The sequence below is a fragment of the Protopterus annectens genome, chromosome 1.part1 (assembly GCF_019279795.1).
Source record: "Protopterus annectens isolate FY-2018-M chromosome 1.part1, PAN1.0, whole genome shotgun sequence".
In the NCBI taxonomy this organism is placed as follows: Eukaryota; Metazoa; Chordata; order Ceratodontiformes; family Protopteridae; genus Protopterus; species Protopterus annectens.
The window spans coordinates 1,681,472,912-1,681,485,027 of NC_056726.1; the positions used below are offsets into that span (position 1 = coordinate 1,681,472,912).

Here is a 12,116-nt window from a genome sequence, read left to right on the forward strand (position 1 = left end):
GCTGGCAACTCGGTACGTAAAAACCTACTGCCAATCATTAGCGGACCGGAGTTCCGCTGTGGCGACCCCTAACCGGGAAAAGCCGAAAGATACAGCAACATCAAGCTTTTATCAAGCAGCTTCTGTAACTCAAAGGACTAAGGCAATTAGCTTGTGTGATTTTATTCACGGTTTTAATCTTTATTGGTTGGGCCACTATTCTACAAGTTTAGTCTCCTTCGACACTTCAGTGCTTCAGGACTCTGCTTTATGAGCACTCACTCTTAGGGCATCAGTTTGCTTATGTTTTTTTCCCAGTATTTGCCCATTACAGATGAACTTACAAGCTGAATATAATCCCCTTTATTCAGTTCTTATCAGACCCATCATTGAGTATAATGTCCCCTTTGGCGTATACCTTATTGGATTTATGCAACAGTTGGAACACCCACAAAGGTTCCTTACCTGGAAAATCCTTTGTATAAACACATTGTTCTATACAGATCGCCTTAAAGCCCAATCTCTCCACTCTGTCTCTTACAGGTTACTGAGAGGTGAGTTATCCTGGCATACAAGGCATCCTCTGATCCAGTTCTGAAGGACCTTTTGCACATCTGCAAAACAAACAGCATCAGAACCACTTGATCCAAGGATTTAAATTTTGCTTGTGACATAGAAAAGACATGCTGTCGAGACAGATGTGAGGATCCCATGCTCTAGAACAGGCTGCCAATCCATGTGAAACAGAGTCTATTCCTAACCCTGTTTGAGTCACCTTGACCAATTGATGAGTAATCAGAAATTCATCCTGGATTTGACCCCCATGTCTCTGATAATTTAGGTATTACTGTCTGCCTCTAACATACCCCACACAACCTCTAGAAACTTACTAACATATCCCCTCCTAATAAATGCCCGTGATCATAGGGACACAATTTGGTTGGATTGCATGTGTAGTTCTATAAAGGTCCTGGTGGTCACTAGATTAGTATACAACTATGAAATTGTAATAGATGTGCATAGTCACAACATCATTTGATCTGTAAGAAAGTCCTCTGCAATAGGTAATGATTACTCTCTTGTTCCCCATTTGCTGGGCACATTTTCAATCTGGCATTCATGATGTATACTTTTTCAAGTTACAGAAAAGCCTGATTTTTCTGTTCTTATTTATCTGTTATGTTAACTTGAACTTATGGGAATCTGACTGTGAAGTGCGTGTATACACTCTTCTAGCCCCATCCTTTGACATCACAACATTCACAACCAGAAGATATGTGCCCCCAAGCAGAAAGGTAGACAGTACATCCATTTTATGCTGAGGTTTCTAGGATCATAGGAGGTTACTAAGCTATCGACCTGGAGGGCATTTCAAGCCTAACCATTTTATCCCAATGTGCCATAGATACTCTAGTCAATACCCAGGATTGTGTTTAGTAATGACTGCCCATGTCCAGGATAATTTAAACCCCCCATGACCAGTGTTTTTGGCAATATTTGGATTGACTCCAGTTTGGTCAAGTTGGCCTTGTGCGCATCATGATCCATGAAGAGGGATAGATCTATAACAAGCTGTGACTTGAAAGGGGTCTTACCCACAGTAATCTGAACTTGGAGTAACTCCATGAAGTTGTCCAGTCTGACTAGTTCAGATGTGAATTTATCCCTCATATAGATAGAAACACTGCCTCCTTTGGTTCTCACATGTTCATTTTGCAGTCAGATGGTGTGGAAGGCATTGTAGCCTTGCAAGGCCAGACGCCTTGGACCAGGTTTGTGTGACTGCATAGACATCTACATCCTCCAGTGATAGAGGTGCTTCCAGGTTGTACAGTTTTTGGTTTAAGCTCCTAGTGTTTAGCAGCATAATCCTTATTTTGTTATGGTTGCCAATTTTTACGTCATCAATTTTGTTTTGAGACTTTGCCTAAAAAAGGCATTATAGGGGAGACAAGAGCCTTTCCCAGTAGCCAAATGTCTGATGGTGCCAGGTGCAAACCATTTCTGACAAAGCAGGTTTGTCAGCCATGTCATCCCAGGCAGACAGAAACTGGATTCCTTTAGAATGACAAAAACTAAGCCAGTTATTGAAGTCTTTCATTTTTTGTTTATACTGTGGTATCATTCTAGGTGAGGGTAATATGCTGCTCAAGGTTAGGGACATACCTGCCTGGGACATGTACTCAAAGAGCTCAATCATGTCTCTCTTCATATAGCCCAGTGAGGTACGTCTCATGTTGTTCATTCCAACATGAGCTATGACATAGTCATAACAGTGTTTGTAGCCAAGAGACCTGCGTGCATGAAGTCATCTGACGAATCCTGGCACTGGACAGGCAGCTGACCGTGACTTTTTTTTCTAACCTAGTGAGTGGGGCATCCGTGTGTCTCACTATGGAGTCACCAGTGACAAGAAAATTTGTTTTTTGAGTGGTACACCTTAAGGGATTGCTAGGTGAGACACTGGTGTTGCTGTGTGTCTTGGGTGCTGTGGGAAATCTGCTAGTTGTAGCAGTCTTTTGATTTTGGAGGTTTCTGGTGTTTTGCTAAGTTTTTTGAGAGAGCCTCCGCTTATGTTGATTTATGTGTTGGGTGCATACTGTATGTATGAGCAGTGGTATTATGTGCATGAGTAGTGGTGGGTGAGTTTGATAACCTCTTCAGTGTTACTGTTTTGAGTGAGAGAGAGTATGGATTCAAGATTCTTGGTGTAGATGCATCGCTTGCACTCTGTACTAGAGTGAGTTATCAGTAGAGGGTTGTCACTGCACTTGAGGCAGTTGTTACACTGTCTCAGGATACCCAGATCAACAAAGCTGGCCCAACTGTCCATAATGCTGGGTTTGAAGAACTGTTATCACAAAGGGGGTGCTTTCAGAACTGATCTAGGAGGTGCATGATAGATGAGTATTTCTGACATGGTTTTTGGCTGGAGGTTTAATAGGTCACAGCTCACTAGCAATACTTCTTAGACCACAGATGTGCAAAAGGTGAGGACTACACTAATGTACTATAGCTGTATCTAAGGAAAAATTGTTGAATTATCTATCCAGCTATGGCACTCAATTGCGCTGCAGTGTGCAATTCACAAACAAGCAGAAACCCACTCAGATGCAGGGCTTAAATACCAGAAGCTAAAACTTTAAAAAAAAAAAAAAACTGAAAAGAACCAATGAGTGTGCTTACTCCAAGCCCTAGACTAATCAAGCTTCACCAGACAGGTTCCAGTCAGCATACTTCTGTCACAAGGGTGCAGAAGGGCCCCTTCCAATCAAAGATGGTTTGGAAAATATGCTCAAAATATGACTGCCACTACAAACGGACACAGATGCAGCAAACTTGTATCTAGACTGTGGTACAGCTACTAGCTACACTAATTTAGGTGGGAAACACTAAAAATGTTTTGAACATCAGGAAAATCAGCAGTGAGACAAAACATATTTTAAACATCAAGGAGACACTAAAGAATGTTTTAAACAGCAAACAAATCAGTTATTTAAAACGCTACTTATTGGGAAAACAGAACAAACCAAACCGATGCTTTACAAACAGCTAAAAGTAGCAACAAATACTTTGCAAATAATGAAAATAGCAACAGAATATGATTTAACAGGCACAGTAAGGTAGACAAATGCAGTACAAATAGTGCAGTTTAGTTTACAGTATTAAAATACAGTACTAAATAGTGCAGTAAATGGTATAATCAAGCAAAAAGGGGGGGGCAAAATTTTTTTTTTTTTTTTTTTTGTAAGCTCAGAAGCCTCTAGTAGTTTGGCATCTGAGCTCAGAGTTGTGGTAACCCACCTCAGTTCAAACATGCAGAAACCCGCTCAAACATGGTTAGGTTCTCGGCAGAGGAATTGCCACATTTACCACTGCTAGAGGACCTTCTGCCCTTTAACAGATGGATCTGATACACCTGGATTTACATGCTAGTGATTCCCCAGGTACTTAATGCTAGAGGCTTCCCATCTTCCAGTTTCCCCATGACAAAGATTGTATGCATATGTACAGCTTTCGGTCATTATGCAAAAGCATCAATAATGTTTTATTCATTTCATAAATACATGCTCATAAATCAAGCTTTTCTGAGGGGAAGAGCTGTGGCTCCAAAATAAAACGACTTCCTGCAGCTTCAAACAAAATGTGCTGCAACCAACATTATCTCTACCTCACTAAAAAGAGAAATGAAGTTCGATCAACTACATCATCCCTCCACCACCACCACCACACACAGTAATCCTCCCAAAGCAAAATAGTATTAAAAACGCACACCTGAAAAATCACATACATGATAGATGTACACTTACAATTCCTGTAAAATGCATATTCATGACTTCCTTAAAAAGTGGCAGTAAATCTGATGTGCTTTGCATGGACATACACGTGCATAATATATCACTAAGCTTTCGCCAGATTCTGAAATTAAGAAGAGATTAAACAGATGTGAAGTTACATAATACATTTTTTTAGTAATGCCATTGCATAATACCAGTATATAGCGTACCTTGGTAGGTAATACAGGGCTATCATAATCGGACTATATCAGCTGTGGGTAGACCATTATTCACACAAACAGTATAGATAGCTTAATATTTATTGAGTTAAGTAGATGTTTAAAAAATTTTGATTCGTTTTTATTGTGTGCATTACTTGGTCTCATATTCATACAAAATATTTGTTTGTTATGGCTGCCAACCTTTTATTTTTATAGTTCTTGGCCTGTGAGTCTTTGTCACAATAGGAAGACCTGATTTTACTTTTGCTGTAATTTTAAAAAGCATTGTGTTTCATAATGTAAAAGCATAAACAGAAAATGAAATGACTGCTTTAAAAGTAGTCATTGAGAGTTCAGAGCACTGCAGGACATAGTCAGATGTAAAGAATTTATATTGCCAGTGGCAGAATCTATTTCATTTGATTTATTGATATTGTAACCCTGCTAATCAGTGCTTCATTGCGAGTAGCTTGTGTAACTGATATTTTGAGTTAACTACTTTACTGCCTGCTGTTATTTTTCATCAAAGCATGCATGACGTAGTGCTTGGTATTTTATTGCTTTCAAAATAAAAATATATAGAATTAAATCACCAAAATTATGTAAACACATTAAAACTTTCCCTCTTTTTTTCACAGCTGTCTGTTCAGAACCAGGATTTAATGGAAAAAAACTTGACACTGCAGGAGCAACTTACACAGTCTTGTCAAAGGATGTCATTGAGTAGAGAGACTTTCCAACTCACACAGAAGCTTCACACTGAAATGTTCACTTGTTTGCGCCATTTGCAATCCGTCTGCAAAATTTTGATGCAAAGAACTCAAGGCAAGGACCCCAATCTCTCTCTCCTTCTGGGAATGCAATGTAAGTACTGTGTCTGTACATGGGAGATTCATGCTTTCCACTATTTTAGCTATAGAAAAGGTTCACTGCAACTAGGAGTGTCATGCTTTTGGAAGTTTTCAGAGATTGGGGTGATGTAGTCTTCCTCAGAAAAAGTTTTAACATTTTGAAGTGAGAATACTTTTAAGAGGCTAGAACTTGATCCTGTCACAATATTTACTTTGAGTCATCCCATGATGTTGCTTCCAGCAAGTTAATATACATCATTCATTTATGAATGCCTGCTATTCTAAAGGAAGAAAAAATGGAGATAAAGGATACACCACCTTTTGGAAAGCAATTTTTTGATAAAGATGTTCCCCCTCTTCAATTCATGTTCCACAGCCATAGGTCATTCAGCAAAAGTTCTAGGTATGTTCAGAAGGCCAGTGTTTGGTTCAGGTTCCACCTTAACCACATGAGCAAACATTCTTTTCTCATAATGTGTGTTAGCACTGGAATTGTGATATTTGACAGGTATGGCTGTGTGTTGAAGTGGACTGCTTCAAAACACTGGAAAGAAATGGTCCAAAAGGCAACTCAGAACAAATGCATGGGATCCTACTGCAGCCGTCCTCTACCAAAGTAAGTAAATGTTCTGGTGATGCACATCCAGAAATGTAAATGAGAATATAAGCCACATCTTCCTGCAGTGACTATTTGAATGAGTTATAGAACCCACTCTTACTGTTGGTAGGCTTCCTCTAGCCAAATCTGATGGGAAGGCACAGAAACCAAATATTAAAATCGTCCTCTAACTTTTTTCCCCAGGGGTGGTTAAAATAAGGAAGTTACACTTCAAAGTAAAACTTTTAATGGAACACGTGAATAGGGCAAGAGGTAGATGCTGTGTCAGGTAACCACTTAATCACAGCCCTTGGAGGTCTCTATTGAAAAAAGATTGGATCATAGGCATTGGTGATGATGTAAAACTGTGGTAGTCTAAAAAGGCACTGTGGCGTAGCAGAAGTCATCCTTTGACTGTAAATTTTCAGACCCATGGAGCATTTTCAGTCTATCAGCAAAGCCAAACAGCTGATAAGACTGAGTATTGTGCCAGAGGATAGATTTGGTAGTGTAAGCCAAGCCTGATGATGATGTTGCTTCTTAAATGTAATGATTGTTTTTTGGGGGAAGGGATTTGGGGGGGGGGGGGCTTTCTGAATATAGAGCTTTGCTATAATTCTTGTTCTTAATCTTATGCTGATCACCCTTTTCCTGAACAGAATATATGTAATTAGAATTTGTCAATAATGCAAAGTTTCTTAGTAATTATTCATGTAACTATGTATTGTTGGAGCTTTTCTCCCCGGACCTCCACTGAAAACGGGCTCCCCGAGCCCAGTGGACCTCCCAGGTCATCAGACTGGAATAAATAAATAAACTTGTTCTCCAATACCTTCTTTATTCTGTTTAAGCTTGTAGTGAGGCAGAACCTCTCCCAAGAGAAAGTTGGATTAATGCATAAATTAAGATGTTATGTAGTCGTTTCTCACCTACATTCTTACCCGTGGGACTCGGCCAAACTTTTCTAGCTCGAAGTCTTCTATTGGCTGAGCTAAGCAGGTATCCCATGGTGCACTGCTCCATATCCCCAGATCTCGTTTGCCGCTTGTGTTGCTCGGATGTGGTCTCACTCTTGGCTGTGGCTAAGTACCTTTTTCTTGTCTTGAGAAAAAATTTTGTTCATAAACTAAAAGCTATTTTCATAGCTATTGTCTTTAGTGTTGTTTAGGTTTTTGGTAGTGTGATTGTTTTGTGGTTTCCCGCTAACTGTTCCCTCGGGCTAGGCCCGTTTCAGTTAGAGGACCTAGTCCTTTGTCCTGTCTGTTCACTAAACCGTTTTAAGTTAGAGGTTTGGTCCTGTTCCCTTAACTTGTGTTCATTAACCGTTTTAGTTAGAGGTTTTTTACATAGTTTGTCTCGGTGTGTGTCTCTAGTGCGTGTGTACTGTTACAATTTATAACTGCTTCCCGCGTTTTTTGTGGTGTTGAGTGTCTGTGAGTTTCTTGTCAGACCGTTTCTTAGGTTGCGTTGTTGGTGTTTGTTGTGAAAAATGTCCAAAGATTCCAAGAAGCACAAACCTTCGGGGTTTCAAAAAGTGCTCTAAATGCGGGTACAAAATATCCATCACCGATGGGCATTCCTATTTGTGTCTATTGCCTGGGAGCCATTCATCTGCAGGAGTCCTGCAGTTTTTGCCATGCGTTCAGTCCCAGAGTGCTTCAAGAGAGAAAGAATAAGCTATTCTTAAAGGGACTCTTGAAACCCACTTTCGAAGAGGCCTTGGATTTTTCCCCCAGTGCTAAGTCTAAGTCATCCAAGTCTAAAAAGAGATCTCCAGCTCCATCATCTTCATCGGAGCTTCTGGAGAAAGTCAGAAAAATTGCATTGACCTCCTCGGCTCCACTGTCCTCGAGGCCACAGGAGGTGTCAGTGTTGATGGAACCGGCGTCGGCTCCAATTATATTGGAACCTCTTCGGAGCCGATCGTCCAGTCTCAGACCAGTTTCTCCTGAGAGGAGATCTTGATCTCCCTCCCTATCCTCCAAATCTTCCAGGACCCTTTCGGATGTGGATGTTGATAGGGTGGTCCAGAGGCTCCTACAGTCACCGGTTTTGGCAAAATTGTTTTTGGCTCCGGCCCTGTCGGCTCCAGAGCCCGTCCCGACCCCTTCTTCGATCATTCCTTCTCCTCCGTGCGCATCTCTGTATTCAGAGCCGGAGTGCTCCGCGCCGTGTGATGTTCCTAGGTCGGTTTCGATGGCCCCTCTGGCTCCATCGGTACCGACATCAGCTCTGACCCCGTCGGCTCCGTCCTCGGGGTTCGGGACTCAGGATTTTTCAGTCGCGCCCGAGGGGGACATCTCGGGACATATTTTTGTTCCAAGTCTCCCTCTCGGTGCCTTGGCTTGGGGAACTCCCGTCATGGTCTCGGAGGCTGGCCGGTCCTCGGACTCGGGGGGGGGGCTGCCTTCGAGGACATGCAGGCTGCGCTGGCCAGATCGTCAGCTATATCAGGCGGGTCAGTCACTCTGTCCCCCACCACTCCGATGAGAGCCTCTGATCACCACTTCTCCATGGACAGAAGAGCACCAAGGCCTAGGAATACTCCCATGAGTGGTCCCCAACTTTCTGAGGGCCGTTCAGAGTTCGTGCCTGTGGAGCCCCCTAGAAAGAAAACGTGCAAGAGGAAGCACATAGACTCCCAGGATGAGTGTCTCACTTCTGATACTGACCTCGAGGAATCAGAGGGATCCCCCAAGTCATCCTCTGATGATGTTTCGTTCTCCGACATCCTGGAGATACTGAAACAAAGAGGTGACTGGCCATCCAAAGCCCCTTCCGAGGAGGAGTCTGTTTTCCTTAAGGCATTTGGTGCTCAGCCCTCCGCCTCCTGGGTGTCTCCACCCTTCGACGAGCTCCTTGATTTGATCTGTCGAAGGGTGTGGAAAAACCCTGATTCTGTGGAGCCCATACCCAGGCGTCCCAACAAGTAGTTTTCTGCTCCCCAGGGCAAGGAGTTTCTGTCCAAAGGAGTCCCTGTAGATGCCATGGTGGTGGCAGCGGCCACTCAGAAGGAAGTAGCAGAGACGTCTGCCTCCGTCCATCCTCCTAACAAGGAGTCTTGGGCCATGGACCAGTACGGGATGCGTACCCTCTCATCAGCAACCTTTACCTTATGGTCGCTGAGCTATCTGTCTCATTTCACAATGCTCCAGAGAGATCTCCTCAAGGAGGTAGGAGATACTCTTGCGGGTAACATCCCTGAGGCGGTGGCCCAGACGGTTAACGCCCAGGTGTCTACCCTCAATTCCATTGTCAACTCCTCCATGCGGCTCATTTCGTATGCAGCCGAGGGAGCGAGTAGGGCAGCAAGCTCAGGAGTCGCCCTTAGAAGGCAAGCCTGGCTGCGCCTTTGTCACTTCGCGGAGGCCTTCAAGTCTTCCTTCACTGATGCCCCCTTTGACAGCTCTTCTTTGTTCGGAACCAAAGTGAAAGACACCAAAGTGAAAGACACCCTTACCAGGTGCGAGCAAGAGAGAAAGACCCTGTCTGCCTTAGGGGTCCATTTTTCCCTTCCTTCTAGGCCTTACCCCAAGGCCCAGTGTGGTGGGAAGATGTGGCTCAAGAAATCACAGAGGGTTTTTCCTGCCGCACAAGGTGAGTCCCCCTCCAGAGGCAGAGGAGGGGGAGGTTTTTCAGGGAGATGCCGCCCTAGAGGCAGAGTGGGCCCCCGCAATTCGGTAGACCATGATTCCTTTCGCAGCTCTCCTTACTCTCGTTCCTGAGGGAGTTCCCGGCTGTGCTTATCCGGAGCCAGTCGGGGGTCAAATTTCGTTATATCCGGAAGCCTGGAAAAGCATCACCCAGGACCGATGAGTATTACGAATAATTTCTGGAGGTTATCTCATTCCGTTTGCATCAGACCCCCCTTCAATCAGAAAGATCCCAGGAGTTCCACCAAGTCAAAGGGATCAAGCAGCCTCAGAGGTTTCAAAAGCTGCTAGGAAAAGGAGCCATCCAGCATGTCCCCTCAGACCAAATCGGATTAGGGACTTACTCAAGATTCTTTTTGGTGCCGAAAAGAACAGGGGACCTGAGACCCATTTTAGATCTCAACCAACTGAACAACTTTGTACAGAAGTCCAAGTTCCGTATGGTCTCACTACAGTCGATTCTCCCATTGTTGGGAGAGGAGGTATGGATGTGCTCCATTGACCTCAAGGATGCTTACTACCATGTGAAAATGGACAGGGCATCCAGGAGTCACTCACGCTTCCGGCTGGGAGCCAGTCATTTCCAGTTTCGAGCAGTGCCCTTTGGTCTCACCACAGCCCCCAGGGTATTCACCAAGTGTATGGCAGTGGTGACTGCTCACTTGAGACGTCAGGGATTCCAAGTGTTTCCGTATCTGGACGACTGGCTCCTTACCGCCCCCACCAGGCATCAACTAGTCCAAACCAGGGACGCTACCATCACCCTATGTCAACAGTTGGGCATAACACTAAATTGGGAAAAATCTGCTTTGTTGCCCTCGCAGCATGTCACCTTTATAGGCGCAGAATTAGACACCATTCGAATGCGAGCATTTTTACCGCAGGAGAGAATCAGAGTCTTAAAACAACAGATACACATCCTGATGCCCCTGAGGAAAGCGAAGGCAAGATGGGATCTCCAACTCCTGGGGACCATGGCAGCAACAATTATGTTGGTCCCTCTAGCGAGATTGCACATGAGACTTCTCCAATGGCTCCTCTTTGTTCAATGGTCTCTCCAAAAATTTCCACTTTCTCACCCCATTTTGCTCACGGACAGATGCAAACAGGACCTCAGTCTGTGGCTTTGCACCAACAATTTGGACGGGGGAAGGCCCTTCGTTCCACCCATCCCTGTTACCACAGTGACCACGGACGCCTCCCAGATGGGGTGGGGGGGGCATTATCTTGGCAGGACAGTCCAAGGCACATGGCAAGATCATGAGATACATCTGCATATCAGCGTCCTAGAGATGAGAGCAGTGCTACTTGCGTTTCAGGCACTTCAGAGCTTTCTACCTCTAGGGACGATTGCAATACACTCGGACAACATGTCAGTAGTGTGGTATCTAAACAAGCAAGGGGGAACCAGGTCTTACCCCCTGTGCAGAGAGGCCATGCGAGTGTGGCAGTGGGCAGTAACTTCCCAACAGTTTCTGGTGGTAGCGCACATTCCAGGGAAGCCCAACGTGATTACGGACAGGCTAAGCAGAGCTATTTTGATGCCTTGCATGTGGTCCCTGAATCATCTAGTTGCAGAACGAATCTTCAGCAGATGGGGGTCAGCCTTGCTGCGACCTTTTTGCCAGCCCCCTCAATGCCAAATGCAGCAGCTACTTCACGCTGATTCCCCCACATGGGGAGTCACCCAGGGACGCTCAAGTTCACGATTGTCCCTCTGGTCTGCTTTATGCTTTCCCTCCGTTTCCCTTGCTGTCACAGGTGATTCAGAAAGTGCAATCCTTGGGAAGCAGAATGATTCTGATTGCTCCACAATGGCCTTGTCAAGTCTGGTTCCCCTTTCTGCATCCAGACATTGTGGACACTCCTTGGATTCTGGACCCTCAACCAGATTTACTGACACATATGTCGGGACAGTTCCACCCCTCTCTGATGACCCTCCGGTTGACAGCCTGGCTACTCCACTTCCATCGTTAGTTAGGCTTCATAAAGTGTCACCGGTAGTGGTTCACATTTTGTCTTCCTCCCATAAGCCATCTACTAGGAAGATTTATTCTAGCAAATGGAAGAGGTTTTTTATTGGGGCGCATACCCAAGGAATTGATCCTTACACAGCTCCAATTGCTTCAGTCTTGGAGTTTTTGTCTATGCTTTTCCATCAGGGTTCCGCATCAGCTACCATCATAGTTCAGTTGGCAGTGATCTCTAATTTTCATGTTGGTAATGAGCCTAGTCTCATGGCACATAGACTCTGCAAGGCTTTCCTGAAGGGTACTCTGTTACTCCGTCCCCTGGTCTCCGAACCTATCATGCCCTGGGATCTCAATTTTGTTCTACAAGCCCTGACTTCACCACCTTTCAAGCCTGCAGCTACCTGTGAATTGAAATTCTTGACCTGGAAAACAGGCTTCTTAACAGCAATCACTTCAGCAAGGCGAGTTTCAGAAATTCAAGCCCTCTCTATCAAACCTCCATACTTAATCTTCCATAAGGACAGGGTTTCGCTTAGATCAAACCCTTCTTTCCTTCCTAAAGTG

The 12,116-nt window shown here is 44.4% G+C and overlaps 1 protein-coding gene across 1 annotated transcript in view; it reads left to right on the forward strand.

Moving 5' to 3' along the window:
- CEP85 (centrosomal protein 85) overlaps window positions 1-12,116 on the forward strand; it is a 2,011,196-nt gene that overhangs the window by 1,593,349 nt on the left and 405,731 nt on the right. Inside the window, exon 13 of the mRNA XM_044083921.1 lies at window positions 5,116-5,341. Within this exon, the coding sequence (XP_043939856.1) occupies window positions 5,116-5,341 (226 nt within the window). The remainder of the gene's footprint in view (window positions 1-5,115; window positions 5,342-12,116) is intronic.